The following is a 20,225-nucleotide window of genomic DNA, read 5'->3' on the forward strand; positions in this document are numbered from 1 at the left end:
ATCAGTTTACTCAGTGCTGTCTAAGATGCTGAAGATAAATGTATATGAATAGAAAGCAAAATATGTGGGCTTTGGCTTTGATTTGAAATAAAGACTTGATAGTTTAGGAGAAAATGATTTTCTTCATTTAAAAAAAGTTACTGAGTACCTACTTTAATAGGCATTGGAGAGATACTAGTGGAGAAGAAGGACAAGAATACTTGTTCTCATAGAGCTAATAATCTAGTGTTGGGGCATAGGAAGACCACTAAATGAATAAATAGTGTAATGTGTGGCAATAAATGCTGTGGGAAAGAGTGGAAGTATAGGATAGGAATACAGAAGGCCAGAGGCAGTTGTAATTTTAAATAGAGTGGTCAGGAAAGCCCAAGTAAGTAATATTTGTGCAAAGAACTGAAGGAGATGAGAGACCATGCTTTGCAGAAGTGTGAAGGCAAGAACATGTCTAGTGTGTTTAATAAACTATAGGGAAGCAGTAAAGGCTCTTGTGGAATGAAAAAGGGAAAAAGAACTAAGAGATGGATCAAGAGGTAATGGAGAGCTAGTTTGTGTTCTGCCTTGTAAGTGGTTATAAAGACTTTTGCTTTTACTCAGAGATTGGAAACTGTTGAAAAGTTTTGAGCAGAGGAGTAATAAGATTATTCTGGCTGCTAGGTTGAGGCTAGACTTATAGGAAGACTAGGGAGGGGAGAAGCAGGAAGGCAGTTAGGGAACTATTGTAATAACCCAAAAATGAGCAGCTGTGGCTAGAGTGGTAGTGGCAATAGAGGTAGTGAGAAGTGGTCTTATTTCCCATCTGAAGAAAGTATATTCAAGGTAGAGCTGACAGAATTTGCTAAGTGGGTAAGATACGGTAACCAAATAGATAAAGAGAGGAATTAAGGGTAACTATAGACATTTGCTGAGATGAGGAAGATTGAGGCAAGAACAGATTTTATGAGGAAAGACTAACATTTTTATTTTGGACCTTTTTTAAAGATGTTCATTAAATCCAAGTAGACATGTTAAGTAGGCACTTGGATAATGATCCTAGAGTTCAGGAAGAGGTCCAAGCTAGAGATTTAAAGTTGGAAAGCATTCACATATGAATAAGTCTTTAAAACCATGAAACTGGATGAGATCACCCATAGAGTAAGTATGGATGAAAAGAAAAGTTTGAGGACTGGGCCTTAGGGTATTCCTCTGTTCAGATTTGTTAGAGTCAGGAGAAACAAGAAAGGAGACTGGAGAGGAATGAAGGTAAGTTAAGAAAAACCAGGGAAGTCTGGTGCCCTGGAGCCCAAGGAGAGGAAAGTGATCAACAACTCAGTTTCTACAGTTGGATCAAGTGAGATAAGGTCTGAGAATTAGTCATTGGATTTAATAAGAGGGAAGTCACGGTTGACCTGAAAGAGCAGTTTGTATGTAGTGAAGAGGCAAAGGCCTGATAGAAGATGATTCCAGAGGAAATGTGAAAAGAGGAATTGCAGACGGCAAATTTAGATTAATCTTTTTGAATATCACTGTTTAAGAGAAGTAGAAAAATGGGGATAATAGCTAGAGGGGTCAAAGAGGAAGGTTTGTTTTTGTATGGTTTTTAAATAACATGGGAGAAATTTCAATATATTTAAAATGCTTACAGGAATGCTCCAAAGTGAAGGAAAATTGCGTGGTACAAACAAAGTCACTTTTGTTTTAGTGCCAAGAGAAAATGGGATCCTATAGAGAACTTGGCCTCAGTTCATCTCTAGTAGAAGAAGAGAAGGCAGAATAAGTGAGCCCAGATGAAGGCAACTGGCTAAATGTGGTAGCAGCTTGTGATAGTTCTCTTCTGATGTTTCTTGTTTCTCTGTGAAGTATTCAGTCAGTCCATCAGCTGAAAATGAGGAAGGAGCAGAAGGTGCTGGCTGTTGATGAAGAGTGAAGAGAAGATGTGCAATTGTACCTTAAGAGAATAAAAGACTGAATGGACTAGGGAAATGTCATAGGAATGCTGGCCAATTCTAAGAGCCTACTTGAAGTCTGTAGTCATAAATGTAAAGTGGTATCAATCAGCATGGTTCTTCTCCAACCATTTAATACTGGTACAGGTGCAGGTACATATGGAGAAAAGGCCAAGAGTTTGAGTTAAACAGGTGATGAATTTTCCAGGCAAGTACACATATCAGGAAAGGAGCAAGAGTTGGTAGTATAAATGAATTAGTATAATAATGGACCATGCAATCAAGCTTCCTAAAGAGGGACAGAGAAGACATGGAGACAAGGAGGGATGAGGAAACGGTTGTGGGATCAGTGGATTGTAGGTCCTGATGGAATCAAAGAATTGTTGGAGTTGGGGGAGAAGAGGAAAGTTGGAAAGCTAGTTTGGAGTCAAAAATTGGGGTACTTTACAATTGAAATTATAGAGATTGTAGTTACTGGTAATGCCAAGGTCTCTGGGTATCAGCATGGGAGTGAATGGCTGACGTAGAATGGAAGATAGATTGATTAAATCAGAGTTGTTCAAGAAATCGAGAGTTCATGACACTGGAGAAAAATAATCACAAAAGATTATGGCAGGAGTGCTGTTGGAGAGCATGATAGTGAGCTACAGTCTACAAAGAATGAGAGGAGGAGGTGAACTAGAAAGTAGTAGGTAAATGCAACAAAGATAGTGACTGGTACAACCTGAAGATATGAAATTCAAAGCTAGCAATTTTAGGGAGGAAGAAGGAAGAATAGTCTAGAAGCAGCAATGTGGACCAAGGAGTAATTTCACCCTATTGGTAGATCAAGTGGTATACGGGGAGTGGGAGAATAGACAGCCACCATTTCAGAAAGCTGCATAGGAGTTCTTAATAAATAATGTATTTGACAAACAATATTGTACAAAATGAGTTTATGGGTTCCCAAGAAAAACCACAAAATAAAACATATTTGTTTAGCATGGTTAACTAAGGAATTCTAGTTCCTTTGTGGGTTCTAAAGGAAGTGAAGTGTCATTGATTGTAGGAGATCTCTGTTTAATAGAAGAGAGTAAAGTGAGAACTGTTCACCTGTGGCAGATGACAAGTAAATTTGCTTCCTTGGAAGACTAGATGCTAGACATATTTTATAAATAGGTCTTTGGAATGGTGGAGGCACATTAGCCGAAACCTCAGATATAGAATTTGTAATTAGAGGGAGCCATTATAGATCTGTAATGATAATGCAGAGATAAATTCTTCTAGGCCTTTCTTGGAGATCAAGATGCTACAGAAATTTCTATGACAACATGAATTTGTTCAGTTTTAGCTTTTTGTTTGCTCTACATTTCTAAATAGAACATTTTATTTTTTGGTACTTAAAAAAAAAAAAAAAAAAAAAAGCTGTTGTTATAATTGGCCATGGGTGTGTGGGTCAGAAATGGTTTTTAAAGATTCCTCACCTTAAGTTTCTCTCATTTTAAATCTAGACTTTACTTTGCTAGCAATGGACATGCCAAGCACAGCTCCATCAGATTTTCAGCCTCAGCCAGTTATATCAATTATTCAACTTTTTGGTTGGGATGATATCATCTGCCCTCAAGTCGTAGCAAGATATTTAAGTCATGTCTTACAAAATAGGTACGTGCTTTTCTTTCAGGCATACACATTAATGCAAACCTGTGACAGATCAGTATCCTAGGAAGCTAAGAATTTTCAAAAATAAGGACTGATCTCTACTACATATACTCTCACTTTGTCAGGTTTTTGCTTTCAGTTATATCAGCCTTTCGACAGTAGTAATAGTAAGAACACTAATTTATATTTTGTGGCCTGCTTTAAAAAAAAAAGAAGTTGTTTGTTAAGAAACTGTTTTTGTAAGACTGCCTTATCATCATCCTGAAGTCACCTTTCTACACATCCCACTGTGAAAGAAATTACACATTTATTATTACTGAATCTGTAAGGCAATGGTATTTATTACAGTTTTTGAATGATAGCTTTCCTTTTTACTACTAGATTTTTAAAGATTTCACTCTTAACTCAAGAAATCATGAACAAGATACTTCACCTGAACAATGTCTTCCTTATCTATAAGTATTTCCTGCCACATTACACAAAAGATCTGAGGAACGTCACTTGAAAAAAATATACAATAAATAAAGTTACAATAGAAATAGTGTAGAGTGATCAGGAGGATTTGAATAAGAACATCAAGATGAGGGAAAATAAAATAAATATACAAGCCTAAGAGGTCTTAGTCCTCTTTTTAGTAACAACTGCCTGTAGAGTGAGAGAGCATATGTTCATGACCACTTCTCTGTTTACTTTTTCTAGGGTTTTTATTTTTATTCTACTTGCCACTTTCTTCATTACTATCTCACCTAGCTAGTTATAATAAGCCCTTGCTTTTCCCTTGGTAGCCATATTCTTTTCTGTCTTCTTCCTTAGCATAAACCTACGTAGGTTTATGAGATCTTAGTCCTCTTAGGCCTGTATATTTATTTTATTTTCCCTCATCTTCATGTAGTTTTTGTCCAGGCTTTTGTCAGTGGAAATGAAGAGAGATGTAGTTGGTGAGCTAAGTCTTTCCTAAGGAAGCTCAGTAAGCAGTATCATTAAGTATACATTTTATCGTTGAGCTTTCTGTTGTAAAGTAAGAGAGTTAATGTCAGTTGGATTACTTTTACAGTCACTTCTAGTTTGATAATTCTTTAATAGTAATGAACATTTATATTATGTATTAAAGACTTGCTGAAATAGTTTGAAATAATTTCCACTGAAAAAATAATATTGTTAGTGTATTAGTAACATTTGAAGAAACTGAAATGCAGAGGTGTTATATAGCTTTGGGAACGTTGTAAGGTTATAAATGACCAGTCTGTGTTCTTCTTCATTGTCTACTTTTTTATGACAACTTATATTCAAAGTATTTCAAAACAACATTTTTAGAGTTTGTATGAATTTTAAAAAATTTGGACTTTACATAACATTTTATATTTAGGTTAAGACCATCCCCGTCCTCTCTACCCTGACTAATGAATGGATTAGAAATCAGGTTTAGTGGCTGGGCGCAGTGGCTCATGCCTGTAATCCCAGCACCTTAGAAGGCCAAGCCGGGTGGATCACAAGGTCAGGAGATCGAGACCATCCTGGCTAACACGGGTGAAACCCCGTCTCTACTAAAAATACAAAAAATTAGCCGGGCATGGTGGCGGGCGCCTGTAGTCCCAGCTACTTAGGAGACTGAGGCAGGAGAATGGCGTGAACCCAGGAGGCAGAGCTTACAATGAGCCAAGATCACGCCACTGCACTCCAGCCTGGGCAACAGAGTAAGATTCCATCTAAAAAATAAATAAATAAATAAATCAGGTTTAGCCAGCCCATTGTCTTCATAGAAATAATTATTTTTTAAATCTGGCAAATGCTATTTTGCAAGGTAATTTTTAGTAACAACTCTCCGTATAGTGAGAGAGCATACACATTCATGACTACTTCTCTGTTTACTTATTCTAATGGCCACTGATTTTTATTCTACTCGCCACTTCCTTCATTATTATCTCACCTAGCTAGTTATAATAAGCCCTTGCTTTTTCCTTGGTAGCCACATTATTTCTTGTCTTCTTCCTTAACATAAACCTACACATATGTCATCAGTGGAAAAGGAAAATTGAAAATTAGAACATTAAAAATGAAAACAAAGATATTTGTCTAATATCTTTTTGGGTTTATTTGTAGTATTCATTTTCAACAATGCATGTCTACATTGCTGTGTTTGTCTGAAAAATAAATGAGACCAAGGAGTTGCGGGGATGTTAGACTGTTTTTCTTTACTTCTTAATCTATATACTCAGGAAACATTGTTGTTTTTGTTTTAAAAATATTTGTCAATTTGTTTTTACAGCACATTATCTGAAGCACTTTCTCATTCAGGCTATGTATCTTTTCAAGCCTTAACCATAAGATCATGGATTCGTTGTGTTTTGCAAATGTATGTTAAAAACCTCTCTGGGCCTGATGATTTGCTCATAGATAAAAATCTTGAACAGGGAGTTGGTAAGTAAGTGTAGGTTGTTTGGGGAGGATGGCGGTATCTGTGGAAAGCTATTTACTATCTAGATCATTTGTTATGTAAATTAATAGAAAATATACAAAATATTCATAATTGGGTGTGAATACAAGCAGAACTTTATTTCCTTTTGTAGCCTGTTTCTTTGTTTTTGCTTTTGTTTTTTCAATTTTCCTGTTACTATATATGACAAACTTCTCTGCCATAAAGGATAAAAGAACTTGTTTCCTTGGAAGCCAAGAACAGAAATTTGCTCCTCAGGTGACAAACTATTTTTTTAAAGAAACTGATCACGAAAAAAGTAGAACTCTGAAGCTAATAACCAGATATCACACTGTGAACACCCTAAAAAGAAAAATACCCAATTATGAATAATTCTCTCCCATTTTATATTAGATATTTTGCCTTTCTTCTGATTTACAACTAGTCATTGAGTGATATTTGTACTTTTTAAAAAATGTCCCATGCAGTTCTGTTGTCTGTAGGGCATGCCTTTTCCCAAAGCTATTGTTTATGGCCACTTGTTAATTTCAGGAAGGTTGGCCTGAAAAAATCCTCCAAATTTACTTTAATATTTTATTATATCAGTTGCTGTTACATGAATAACTTTTGGGGCAAGGATGTTCATAAGTGAAAGAAATTTAATTTGAAGTCCTTGTGTGGAAATTTGAATTTTAAAAGAAAGCATGTCATAAGTGAAGAATGCTGTATTACTTCTCATATATACATTATATATATGTTGTGTGTGTTTATGTATATAGTATGTTATTATATAAATTGATATAGCAAATACTATTGTATTTTAACAGAAAAAGAGTACATGGAACAGTTGGTCAAACTGACAAGGTTACTATTTAAACTCTCAGAAGTAAAGAGTATTTTCTCAAAGGCCCAAGTTGAATATTTATCCATCTCAGAAGACCCTAAAAAAGCACTCGTTCGATTCTTTGAGGTATTTTTCATTTATTATAATTGCCCAGATTAATTACAATTAATTTTCAGAAAAACCTTAAGTGTTCTTAAAGTTTTTCTATAAAAGGAATTCTTATAAGTTAAATCATATTATTGATTGCCTGCTATTGAAAAGTTCTAGAGGAAGAAAAATGTGAATCTAAGGTATAGTACAATTCACACTTAAGGACAGCAGAAAAATTACATTAATGAAGAATAATGAAACTAAAGAATACTACAAAAAAGCTTTACTCTAAGGCTAATCTAAATTGTAGGAATATTGACACAGTTGCTGGACAACCGCATTCTTCAGATGCTTGGGAACTGAATATCCTTGTAAACATTCCATAATACTCCCATCTTAGTGTTTATCACCCTGTAGTGTACAGTGTAGGCATAAGCACCATCTACTTCATATGACAGTGTAGTTGGAGCATTAACATCCAATTCATTTGTTTTGTTTTGTCTCAATGAACCGTGCCATTCTAAATTTTATTTTTAATTATTAATTTTACAGAAATGTATCTATGTGAGAGTGTTTGTTTTACAAACCTAGTTGAAGTTGTTAATGTGTTTGGATTAGTGTCTTTTGTAAGCTATTAGTTGTAAAAGTTGGTTTATTTTCCCACAGAGTGGTTGGTATTAGCTACAGTGAAAATAATTAAAATCAATAAGCTCTTTTCATAAATGTTAATTCTTCCATTGGTTTCTGTTAAGTTAAAATACAATTGTACGACAATTAGAGATGTCATGCAATCTCTAAAAATATTTGATAATAGTAAATGCAGATGTAAAATACACATTCCATTTGGACCCTTATTTAGTTGTTGATTGGATCTGAACCTGCAATTAAACGCCTGTGGTGTACTGGGAGCTACAATGGATCAGAAATGGAGCTAGAAATCAAGTTCTTCATTGATAGTTTTCATCTAGCCCAAATTAATTGTTCTTTCACCACTAAAAAAATGAGGTTTTTTGCTGAATGCTAGATAGTATTATGCTAGAACTTCGTAGGGATTTGAAAAACCAAAAGAAGTAGTTCTTTATCTCAGATAGCCTTTACTTCTCTCTGTATACAAGACATACACAAAGACTAAAATAGTAACACAAGGTATTATATGCTAAATGCCAGTTGGTTGACAGATCAATCAGTAGGTAAAGAATTTAAAGCATTTTGGTATAATAAGTTTGGATTTTATCCTGTGAAGAGTGTGAAGGCTTTGTAAGTTTTTAAGTAGATATGATTTGGTTAAATAATTTTTTTAATGAAAATAAGTAACAATAGTGTAAATTAAGGGTGCAGAGAACTATTGGCCAAAAACTAGTGAGGTTTAGAAGGAATCAAAGATTGAATGGTTGTGGGATTTCTGAATGGATATGAAATAAATGCTGTGTTTGACTAAAAGAGTGATGATACTTTAAGGAGAAATAGGAACATCATGATTTAGGGTGACAGAGAAGTAGGTGAGGAATTCAGTTTTAAATTTACTCATTTTTAAGTTGTATCAGGTCTCCCCAAGATTATTCCTAGGTTCTGTGATTCACAGGACTTAGCATACAGTTGTATTCACAGCTATGACTTATTAACAGAGAGATACAAAGCATAATCAGCAAAAGGAAAAGATGCATGAGGAAAAGTCTGAAGAAACCAGGCATAGCTTCCAAGATTCTTTTCCCAGTGAAATTACACAGGATATGCTTAATTCTTCCAGCAAGGAATTGTGACAAGACATGTGAAATACTATCTGCCAGGGAAGTTCCTTAGCGACTCAGTGCCCATGGTTATTATTGGCGACTGGTCACGTATGCCCTCTTTGCCTCATACTTAGAGAGTTCCAATTCCAGAAGGAAAGCAGGTATTCAGCATAAACCATATTGTTTGCATAGACCAATTTAGGATCAAGGAATTGTAGGAAGCTTTTCAAAATCTAAGACCCCAAATACCAGCCAAGACCCAACCTTGCAAGCAGGACATTTTAAGAGTGGCAGTCTTGGGTCTGCTATATTAACTCTTTTCTGTACAGACATGATAGTATGACATATAAGTTATTATTATCAAGGTACTGAGAAATGCATGTTTTTTAGGCTAGGGAGGTTAAGCCTAAGCATAGAGAAATATTGAGAAGTCTAAGGCACTGGTATTCAGAAGTGTAGTCCAGAGACCCTTGGGAATTACTGATACCACCTGCTCAAAACTGTATTAATATTTGCACAAATAGTGTAAAATATTTTACATGAATCAACACTGTGGCCCAAGATTATCCTTGTATTCATTATAGTTTATACTGCCATGCATTTACAGAAGAAAAAGCCAGTTTCACTTAAGAATATCTTTAATGAAGCAGTAAAATTATTTTATTACGTTTTGACTCTTGAGTACATGTACTTTCAGTATTCTGTGAATGACAATGCAAAGTGCACTTAAAGCACTTTTGCTGCATACCAAAGCAATGTGGTTGTCTAAATGAAAAGCACTTGTGTGATTATTTGAGTTGCAAGCTGAACTGACTGCTTTTATCTTAAAAGAACAACTGACAAAGTATGGTTATTCAGACTTGGCTATTTGGCAGACATTTTCTCAAAAAATGAATGAAGTGAGCCTATCACTTCAAAGCAAACAACTGACAGTATTTGTTGCTAATAATATAATTCAGGCTTTCAAGAAGATTAGAATTTTGAGATACTTGTATTTGCCATCGTGATCTTGAGAGCTTTCCGATACTTATTTTGTGATGAGAATGGTGGTGGTATTAACAGGTGTGATTTTTTTTCCTGATATAAATAATGAAGTGTGTCAACATTGGGAAGCTGTGTAACTCAGTGAACCACAATTTTCCAAATGACGAATACAGGCTTTAAAAAGCATTCATGAATGTAAAAGATTCACTCAAAATACAAGATTGACCAATGGCTTTTAATTTAACAGAGTATAAAATGTTCATTGACATGGTTTCAGACTCCATGGTTTAGTTGCAACTAATCTGTAGGAAATACCACTTGTCAAGTTTTGGTATAATAGCAAAGAGGAATTCTCATGGTTATGTGAAAAATCTTTCAAAATATTTCTTATTCTTCCAGCCACATACATTTTTGAAGCTGTATTTTCTTCATCTGCAGCATACCACAATAAATCATGCAGAAGCAGATACGAGAATCGAGCTCTTTTATTAAGCCAGACATAAAAGAGATTTGTAAAAATGTCAAAAAATACTACTTTTCTCACTAAATTTGTTTTTTGTCTGGAAAAGAGTCTTTTACTAAAATATGTTACTTACATGTAATGTTCATTATTATTTTTCAATGAATTAGTGAATAAAATTTTATAGTATCATAAATATCGATAGATATAACCCAAATAATGAAAAGCCCTTCAAGATCCTCAATTTTTAAGTGTGCAAGAGGGAACTGAGACCAAAGAGTTTGCAAACATCTAGTCAAGGGAAGGAAGTATAGAAAACAAAGGGCAGACAGCTAAATAGAGAGGAAAGGGATTAGTCATGTGTATCTCTTGTTCTTGTCTACTGATCTCACAGTCACTCATTTACGTTCACTGAGTTTCTTGTCTTTTTTTCATTTCACGTTTTGTTGTCAACATGTCCAACTTTAATGTCACCATGGATAACTTCCATTAAGCTTTCATTTCAAAGCTTCTGTAGTACTGTTTCAGTCTTTCAGTGAAAGAAGTAGTCTTTCACTTCTGCCCTACTTCCTCTACCCACTTCTGTGACTAAACCCTGAGCAGTGGAATCCTTGGAGCATCTGAAAACTCATTGGCTACCATCACCTGTCCTTCCGACTCATGAATGACCACATTGTAACCTTCCCCTCCCTGTTATCCTAGTACAACATTCTCCCAAGGCCTCATTTCCTTCCCTCTTCACCGTAATTAGACCCCTTGGGGCCTTACTTCCACTACTCTTACCAACATTCTCACAATCTTGGATCTTTTTTCTTTTGGTCACACCTACAAACCCTCAACCTTGGTTCAGTGCAACCACCTATCTCTACTTTGTCTTATATGCTGAGTGCTGCAGAAGAGAAATCACAGAACTGTTTGTATTGGTGCCATTCATGGTCCAATTTGGGTCATTGGAATTCATTATAAGTTCTCAAAAACAGTTTGAAAATTTTACTACTTTACTTAAACTTTCTTTTTTTTTTTTTTTTTTTTTTGAGCTGGAGTCTTGCTCTGTCTCCAGGCTGGAGTACAGTGGCACGATCTCGGCTCACTGCAACCTCTACCTCCCGGGTTCAAACCATTCTTTTGCCTCAGCCTCCTGAGTAACTGTGACTACAGGCACACGCCACCATCCCAGCTAATTTTTGTATTTTTACTAGAGATGGTGTTTCACCATGTTGGCCAGGATGGTCTCGATCTCCTGACCTCGTGATCTGCCCGCCTCGGCCTCCCAAACTGCTGGGATTACAGGCATTAGCCACCGCACCCGGCCACTTTCCTTAAACTTTCTAACCCATCTCTTAGCCAGTCTTCTCTTGATTCTTTTGTGACCTTTCACCCCTTGCTTGTTCTCACCTTTCCTCAATTTATTCTCTCATTTATTTCCTTTCCTCTTCTTCTCATGTCTCTGTTTTTCTGTTACTGATTCACCTCACATTTCTCTCTACCACTCTCCATTTTGCCATCTCTACCTTCTCTGCCCATCCTTTTTTTTTTTTTTCTGAGAAGTTAAGCTGGCATCAGATGGCTCATAAAATTCTAGGAAGAAAAGTGAATTCATATCGTAAAGCTGAACTTTTTAGAGGTTTTGCTTGTAAAAATTTGACATTACTTACAGGTCTTCCTTGTAGGGGAATTTAGGGATTTTGAATTCCTGGTAATCTACTGGGAAGTATGGTGAGCCAACCTGTTTGGAAATCGTGATGTGATTTAGTTACAAGATATGTGTACATAAGTTTCACATTTTTTTCACTGATATTTTGCTAAGTGACCCTTCTATAAGTAGTTATTGGTGAGTTTTTAAAAATTCTTCCTTTAACCTTTATTTTAATAATAAAAGATAAGACTTAATTCTTTTTACTTGTATTTTAATTGCTATGAATCTTTATTGGAAGGTTACAAATGAAGGCTTCAATGTAAAGGGCTATGGGTGCGTGTGTAGAAAAAGAGAGAAAAATTATATTTATGTTCCAAATCTTTATGGTATAAAACTTGGAAAGTTAAATGATATTTTTCTTTATAGGCTGTTGGTATAACTTACGGGAATCTCCAGATACTTTCTGATAAATCTGCCATGGTCACAAAGTCCTTGGAATACCTTGGTGAAGTATTAAAATATATTAAGCCTTATTTGGGAAAAAAAGTTTTCAGTGCAGGGCTGCAGCTGACTTATGGAATGATGGGTATGTATTCCTGACATTATTTTGCTAGTAACATTTCCTTAGGTTGGGCCTATACTATCATGATGGATAGGTATATATTGGCTAAATCACTACTTTCCATACAATCATAAGAGTAATCTGAAATACAGTGATTTTGCTTAAAATAATTCATGCTGGCCTTCAAATCTCTGTCTTGCTCTATCTCTTTTCAACCCTTTTGATTGTTTTAATATTAAAATTATGATCAATACAGAAAATATGCTAGCACCAGTTGCTTTCAGTAGTCTGTCATGAGTCACATTTCAATACCTGAATAACTAGAGTGGATCTTTTTTTAAAAAAATGCTGATCTATTGTTAGAATTAAAAACATCAGAAAACTATCACTTACATCTATTTCTATGGTCTGCTCTGTATGAAGGAGATAGGATTTAATACAGCACTAAAAATATTTATGCTTCAAATCTTGTTTCTCACAATACCCTTATCTTTTCAAAAAGAAATCTTTTTCTATGCCTGTTCTATAACAATGGAGTTTATCTTTCTTTAGGAAGTCAGTAATTAACGTATCTTTGTTTACTAAAACTGTGGTGCTAACCAAAACTAGGAATTGGATAAAGGTAAATGAGAAAGATTTCCTTAGACACTTTTATATAGAATTTAAGTTTTTTTGGGTTTTTTTTTTTTCCTTTATTTCTCTGTGGTCAAACCTTTTATCTGTTCCCTTTAATCTTATGAATGTATGAATAAGCCTGATTCGGGCTGTCTAAAACCTTTTATCTTTGTTGTAAAAGATAAAGGCGAATGTGAAAATGTGTAAATATAGAAAATGTAAATTATAGTAAAAGCTATAGCAATTCAGGCATCTTAATTTTAGAGAAAAATGTGAGAAGTTATAAGTTTAATAGTAAAATACAAATTAACAAGTATATTGTCATTCATGCTTATAATTTATTAGTGTCTACAAAAGTTTTCTGTTTCCAGATTTAGATTTTTGCCAAGCTAAATATCTGATATAGACGTGGGACAAAATTCTACTTAGGAAAAATTGAGGACTGCTTTGCTGCCTTGTTGATTTTTGACTAAATGGCAGATCTGTATTCTTTCTTTTTGTCTAGGTTTCAAAGACTAGGAAGAGTATATTGCTACAATGTTGCCCATTTATTTGTTAGAAATTAGGATAGGTAACTTAAAGATTTCTTCATGTTAAAGGTTTAGAATAAAACAAAGAAAGAGCAAAGTATAAACTTAGGAGAACTCCAAGGTGTTTTAAAATGTTGGGATTGGGATAGCATAACCATTTGAGGGAAGGAGTTACCCACTGAAACATTGTACTTTATTTACCTTGACAGTTCCTAACTGGGGACACCTCTCCTGTTCACTTACAAGGTTGCAAGACTGCTAGTGAAAGGCACACAACTGTTGATGAAATCACCCCTCATATTAAGGAGAAGGCATCTGTGATCTTAATTGTAGCTCAGTTATTTCTGAAAAGGCAGGGTGGATCCATCAACTTCTCTCCTCTGTAAATTTTGTTTGGTTTTTCTCATTCTTCATATCTCATAGTTTTTCTGTTTCCATGTATAAGGCTTTCAATCATCCCTGCCTCTTTGGCCATTCTTCCCCATTTTGCTTTGTAATTGAAATTCAAGTCATGACCCTTCGGTGCCAAGCGCAGATTTCCCCACTTTTCCCACATTCCCAAGTAGACTTGATCATCTCTCTCGTACTTCATCTGTCCTTTTCTTATGACATGATATTATTTATAGTTTGCCATTTGTTACTATGACTTGTGTACTTAACATGCCTCCACCAAATTTCAAACTTGTAGTAGCCGTATCTTTTGAATTTTTTATTCCCATCATCATGTATTTTGAACAAAAAAGAACACTTATTATGTATCAGGCGCTGGATTGAGAGTAAGAGATACATTAAAGAGCTCCAAAGTAGGAGATCGTGTATGTATACTATATAAATATTTCTGGAATTTAATAACTTTATTAACCTAGCAATAGTACATAATGTGTTTTTTAATGTTCTTTTTTGTTTTTCTTTGTTGTTGTTGTTTTTGAGACAGAGTCTCCCTCTGTCACCCAGGCTGGAGTGCAGTGGTGTGATCTCAGCTCACCGCAACCTCTGCCTCTGGGTTCAAGCAATTCTCGTGCCTCTGTCTCCCGAGTAGCTGGGACTGCAGATGTACACCACCATGCCTGGCTAATTTTTGTATTTTTACTACAGACAGGGTCTCACTATGTTGCCAAGGCTGGTCTTGAACTCATGAGTTCAAGCAGCCTGCCTGCCTCAGCCTCCCAAAGTGCTTGGATTACAGGTGTGAGCCACTGTATGCAGCCTTTAATGTTCTTAAATGAGCAAAATTACTTTCTAACTATAAAGATTTAAAAATATATATTGTAGTGATCCCAGTTGTTACGTAGGGTAGAAAATAGGCAAAATACGTAGGGTAGAAAATACAGAGGATAGAAAATAAGTAAATACTCAAGAGCTTGTATAGTGGTTATCATTGAATGGGGAGATCGTATTAAATTTTTTTGTATTTTCAGTTTTATTCGTTAATAATATATTTATAGCCAAGAAAAGAAAAAAAAAAAAACCTTAGGTTTTTACAAAGGTACTGTATGTATTTAAACCTTTCCTAGTTTTTTACTTTAAAAATATTTTTATATTTCCATTTTGCGCACACACACACACACACACACACAAATATTCCTTGCTGAAACCTAAAAAGGAGGCGTCTGATAGCAAGCAGTAAAACAAATATCTCTACCTTATATGAACTCCTAAAGCTTAAAGTCTTCAGCAAAGTGTTTTAACCGTTGCAGAAAATGAAATACAGTAGTTTCCCCTTATTCGTGGGGAATATGTTTCAATACCACTAGTGGATGCCTGAAACCGCAGATAGTACCAATCCTATGTATGCTGTGTTTTTGCCTATACATACATACTTATGATAAGGTTTAATTCATAAATAAGGCACAATAAGAGTTTAACAATAATAACTAATAATAGTATTAATAGAACAGTTGTGACAATAGACTGTAATAAAAGTTATGTGAACTTTGTGTCTCTCCGACTGCCTTCCCCACACCCTCATCAAACTATCTTATTGGTGTCCTATACCACGGGCAACTAAACTATACCACATGGTACCCTATCTCGCAAGTAACTATACCATGTGGTACCTATACCAAGGGTAACTAAAAAGTGTAACTAGAAAGTGAAACATACCTGTATGACACCTGAGAGTAATAGGAATCATTTCATATGCCAGTGATGATAGCAGTTTCCCTGATGGGTATATTAATGTTATTAGAATATAAGTTCTTCTTATATTGCTGTCATACTGAAATTTTCCACCAACTGAAGAAATGAGGAGCAAACCAGCATTATTTAAAACTTTGCTAAGTGAAAATGTTTCTTTATGATTGATTATTGTACTTCCTTTTATAGCAAAAGATGAATGTTGCTGTTTGTTCTTGGAAGTGACAATTGGTTGAGTTTTTTTCTTTAACTTACTCTTCCATCAGCATATTTTTTTTTTCTTTCAGAGCTTAAATTTTAAACTTTTTATTTAATGGAAATGACTTTGAATTTTATCGTTTTTGCTTTCTAAGATGGAATAAAATATAAAAGTTTATGCAGTAGATGTACCTCTGTGCTTTTTGGATAAGCACTTAATCTGTTTTTAAATTCATTTTTCAGTAAGAAGACCTCAATAGCAATAATATATCCTAATGGGAATTATATATCTGCTGTTAATTACTTTATTAAACAAAGGGTGCTCATTTGTTAAGTTTTATTATCATCAGATGTGGCAATTAACAGACTTCTAGCACCAAGGAAGCCATAATATATTTCAAGTAGCAAAGAAATCTGTTTCTCTTCATTCAGAATTAAAATTTTGTTTGTTTATATTAAATAATTGAAAGGTGTAAAAACTGAAGTTCATGGAGGTTAACTGAAGTTCGTGGAGGTTAAGTGATTAGCTTATAGCTAATCCTGTTTTCCCTATTTTAACAATTAAATTTAATTGTACTTCTACTGCAGACTGAATTGAGGCCACCTATAAAATTATATGTAAGATTAAAATATGAAGAAATAGGGGTACAAAAAATAAATGTAAAGTTTCATAATGAGGCCCAGGGAAAATTAGTATGCATATAAAACCATCATGCATAATCCTACAGTATTCTTTAAAAGGTGGATTGTTAATTTGCATCTGGGCATCCTAGCAACTCAGAGGGAAAACAAAAAGGGAAATCTGAATAATTTCAACATTCAGTGAATGTAGTCACATAATGTATAAATATATTCCACTGTATAAGTGAGTGTAAAAAGATTGAATAGCCCTTGTATAAAATTCTTGGGACTGGAAGTATTTTGGAGTTCAGATTTTTTTGGATTTTGGAATACTTGCAGTATACTTAACCAGTTGAGCACCCATAATCCAACAGTGTGAAATGTGAAATGTTCTAATGAACAGTTCTTTGATCATCATGTTGGCACTCACAACATTTTGGATTTTGGAGTGTTTCAGATTTTATATTTTCAGATTAGGAATACTTAACCTGTGGATATATTAAATGCCAGTTGCTCAGAAAATGTATGTTTTCCTTGGCCCAGAACTCTATGAAAAATTTATCTCTTCAGTGAACTATATGAATTGACATAAGTATTTGTTACTTCTACTATATGTTTCTTCCTATTTGCTATTTTAATTTGGTCCCGTGGGCTTTCAATACAAATTTTTAAATTAAATGACAAAATGTTCTGGTCAGATAATAACAACAACATGTTGTTACTTCTCTTCTTTGTTAGGAATTCTTGTGAAATCATGGGCACAAATCTTTGCCACCTCTAAAGCCCAAAAATTACTATTCCGGATCATAGATTGTTTACTGCTTCCACATACAGTATTACAACAAGAGAAGGAACTGCCTGCACCTATGTTGTCAGCAATTCAGAAAAGTCTTCCTTTGTATCTCCAGGTATAGTATGTGCGGTTGCTTAAAAGTTTAAAAAAAATGGAAACTTTGCCTTAAAAACATAGTTTACGAAATGCTGATTTAAAAACCGTACATTATAATCTCAAGTGATTGTGTGGCACATTTGTTGAACATATTTTAGATTGCTTTTATGTTTGGCTTTGGAAACAAAAATGAAAAAGCAGAGGAGCTTAAAGTTGAGAGAGGAGGTAGATGAGCACAGACACTTATGGTAGTGTGCTCAGTATTTTTTTTTTTTTCAGACCTCATCTATCAGTCAGACAGGGGGTGAGGAGATATAAGAGAATACACTATAGAGAACATCAGAGGTAAAAGAGCAAAATGGGTAGGAGTTGGAGGGCTTTTCATTTCAGAGGGAGCAACATGTACAAGGGCATGAGCTTTAAGAAAATATGGCACACTGAGGAAAATCAAATGGTTCTGTTGTGGCTGGAGATTGATATGGCAGGAGCCATGTGATGGAGGGGTTTATATTCCATCCTAAGAAGTTTGGACTTTATCATTTACATGGGGACCTGATGAATTTTTAGCAGAGAAGTAGAAGTGACATAATGATATTTACATTTTAGAAAGATGATTCTGGTGGCAGTATGCAAGATAGTTGGTATGGAAGTTTTGGAAAGCAGTGGTGAGGAGTTCATTGTAATAATCTACATATTGTCAGAAGGTTTTGACCTAAGGCAGTGGGAATAAAACCCATAACAGCAGATTTCAAAAACATTTGGGAGCTGTGATTAAGAGTACTTGCTAAGTGAGCGTTGTGGAGGAACTCAAAGAAGTGAAATACTTCCTGGATTCCAGAGTGACTATCTGCGTAGATAGTAGTTCTACTCACTAACGTGGGAAATCCTGGAGATGTCGGGATGAAGGTAAGGTTTGGTTTCTGAGCAGCTTTAGTTTGAGGTAAGCAGTTGGAAATATTCATACGCCATTCAGGAAAGGATGAGGCTGGAGATGTACTTTATTATTCATTAGTGTCTGATATTGAAGATAAGTGCTTCTTAATTTGAAGTCCAACAAGGGAAGCTGAGGAGGAAAGGGAAAATGGATTTTGATTACATAACAATCTCTTTTCAAAGATGTATTTCGTAACAGAGTTTTAAGATTTCTGAGAAGTTTTAAATTTTCCCTCTAATTTTTATTCATAATAGCATTTAAAATGAAGTTTAGCGTGTTATCTAAACAGAATGATAAAAAGGGGAAGCAGCCACACCATAGACTGAACCGCCAATCCCACAGAGGGAGACATGATTAGAGGGGAGTGGTGGGTAGCAGGAGAGTCTGGAATATTTCTTCCATGTGGTCCTCTTAAACCCAAACAGTCCATTTTAATAAGAATTCTCATAAGCTTCGTAAGTGGTAAATTTAAAAATTTGGTGTATTATCTGTTTGGCAGAACTGGAGCTATGTCTTTAATTTCTTCATGGTACCCAGCTCTCCTCTTTGGAATTTTCAGAAAATATTCATTTATTACTTCATTTTCTTCTAATTTAATGTACTTTCCTTAAACCATTCAAGAAACAGAGTTGGTGGTGGTGGTGGGTGGATTGGGGGGGTTCATTGTTTTATTTTTTTCCGTTGTTTATTTGGTACAGTTTTAATAGCTGTATGCTATTTTTCATTACAAATAAACTTTCAGAATTTCTTATTGGGTAAATACCTGTTTACAGCTAAAATGGAGACTTCAAACATTTTAAATTATTTCTCTTGGAAAACACATTGTGAGTCACCAAGTACCAAATTAAGAGTTAACTTTTAGAATATAATGTATTGCTGTGTTGGTTATTATATGATTATCTATATTTAGTAGCATTTAATATTTAGTAATACTAGCAGAAAACATTTTCTCTCAGGGTATTGGTTTAATTGTTTAAGTGTTAAATACTGTAATATATATGAAAGTATTTTGTTAACTGCTATACAAATGGAAGAGAAATAAACAGATATGCAACAAGATATCAAGAGTTCTGTGTGGCTTTATTAAACTATTCACTTTTCTAAACCTTAGTTATCCTAGCTGTAAAATGGAGATACAGTATTACTAACTCAATGGTTCTTTGAGAAATTTAAATGAAATAGTGAATATAAAGCACACAGCACAGTGCCTGTTATAGGAAAACTAAGTAAATTGTTATTCCGAGTCTTAATTTCCATATTCTTTACCCTTCGTTACTACTTTTTAAAAAATTTTCAGATTTTTAGCATGGAAGACTTTTAGCAAAAATTGTATAGTCTTAGACAAAATAACCGGTACCTAGAAAAAAATGGCCTAAAGATGTTTTATAACTTTTTAAGTACATATAAATGTAGTTGATGGGCAAAATGTTCAAGTGTTCTGAGATTAGAGGAAAAGAATCTGCCTTTGTCTTCCTACACTTCTCCCCTGCTTCCTTTGTCCATCCCTCAAAGACATACGTGCTTAGTTAGATACCATATCATATGTGTTGCCCAGGCTTAACTCCTTGTAATTCGTATGTACATTATCTGTTGATTACATGAGGTATCCTTTTTGATTGTTATATTCTCACGTGAATGTTAATGCTGGGGACTTCATTAGTGAGTTTCTAAATGTAGTTTGTTCTTTGAAACTTTACCTCTTAGTATTTCTTACTTTTTTTCCTCGTAGGGCATCTGTATCGTGTGTTGTCAATCTCAAAATCCGAGTGCCTATTTGAATCAATTGCTAGGGAATGTTATTGAGCAGTATATTGGGCGATTTCTTCCAGCTTCACCATATGTTTCAGATCTTGGACAACATCCTGTTTTACTGGCATTGAGAAACACAGCCACTGTTCCGCCAATATCATCTCTTAAGAAATGCGTTGTACAAGTCATAAGGTACATCTAAATATTAAATATAGGTGGTATGTACAAATTATTAAGCTCTATTAAAAAGTGATGAAGTGGCATTTCAAACATG

General features: G+C 34.7%; 1 protein-coding gene across 3 annotated transcripts in view; it reads left to right on the forward strand.

The window, feature by feature from the left end:
* The window catches only part of LOC105498578 (MMS22 like, DNA repair protein), a 140,799-nt gene that overhangs the window by 97,473 nt on the left and 23,101 nt on the right, over positions 1 to 20,225 (forward strand). For all 3 annotated transcript variants that reach the window (XM_011770716.2, XM_011770717.2, XM_071096703.1), the window contains 6 exons: positions 3,413 to 3,563; positions 5,827 to 5,978; positions 6,801 to 6,943; positions 12,144 to 12,303; positions 17,118 to 17,287; positions 19,932 to 20,143. In XM_011770716.2, the coding sequence (XP_011769018.2) occupies positions 3,413 to 3,563; positions 5,827 to 5,978; positions 6,801 to 6,943; positions 12,144 to 12,303; positions 17,118 to 17,287; positions 19,932 to 20,143 (988 nt within the window). The remainder of the gene's footprint in view (positions 1 to 3,412; positions 3,564 to 5,826; positions 5,979 to 6,800; positions 6,944 to 12,143; positions 12,304 to 17,117; positions 17,288 to 19,931; positions 20,144 to 20,225) is intronic.

The sequence above is a fragment of the Macaca nemestrina genome, chromosome 5 (genome assembly GCF_043159975.1).
Source record: "Macaca nemestrina isolate mMacNem1 chromosome 5, mMacNem.hap1, whole genome shotgun sequence".
Classification (NCBI taxonomy): domain Eukaryota; kingdom Metazoa; phylum Chordata; class Mammalia; order Primates; family Cercopithecidae; genus Macaca; species Macaca nemestrina.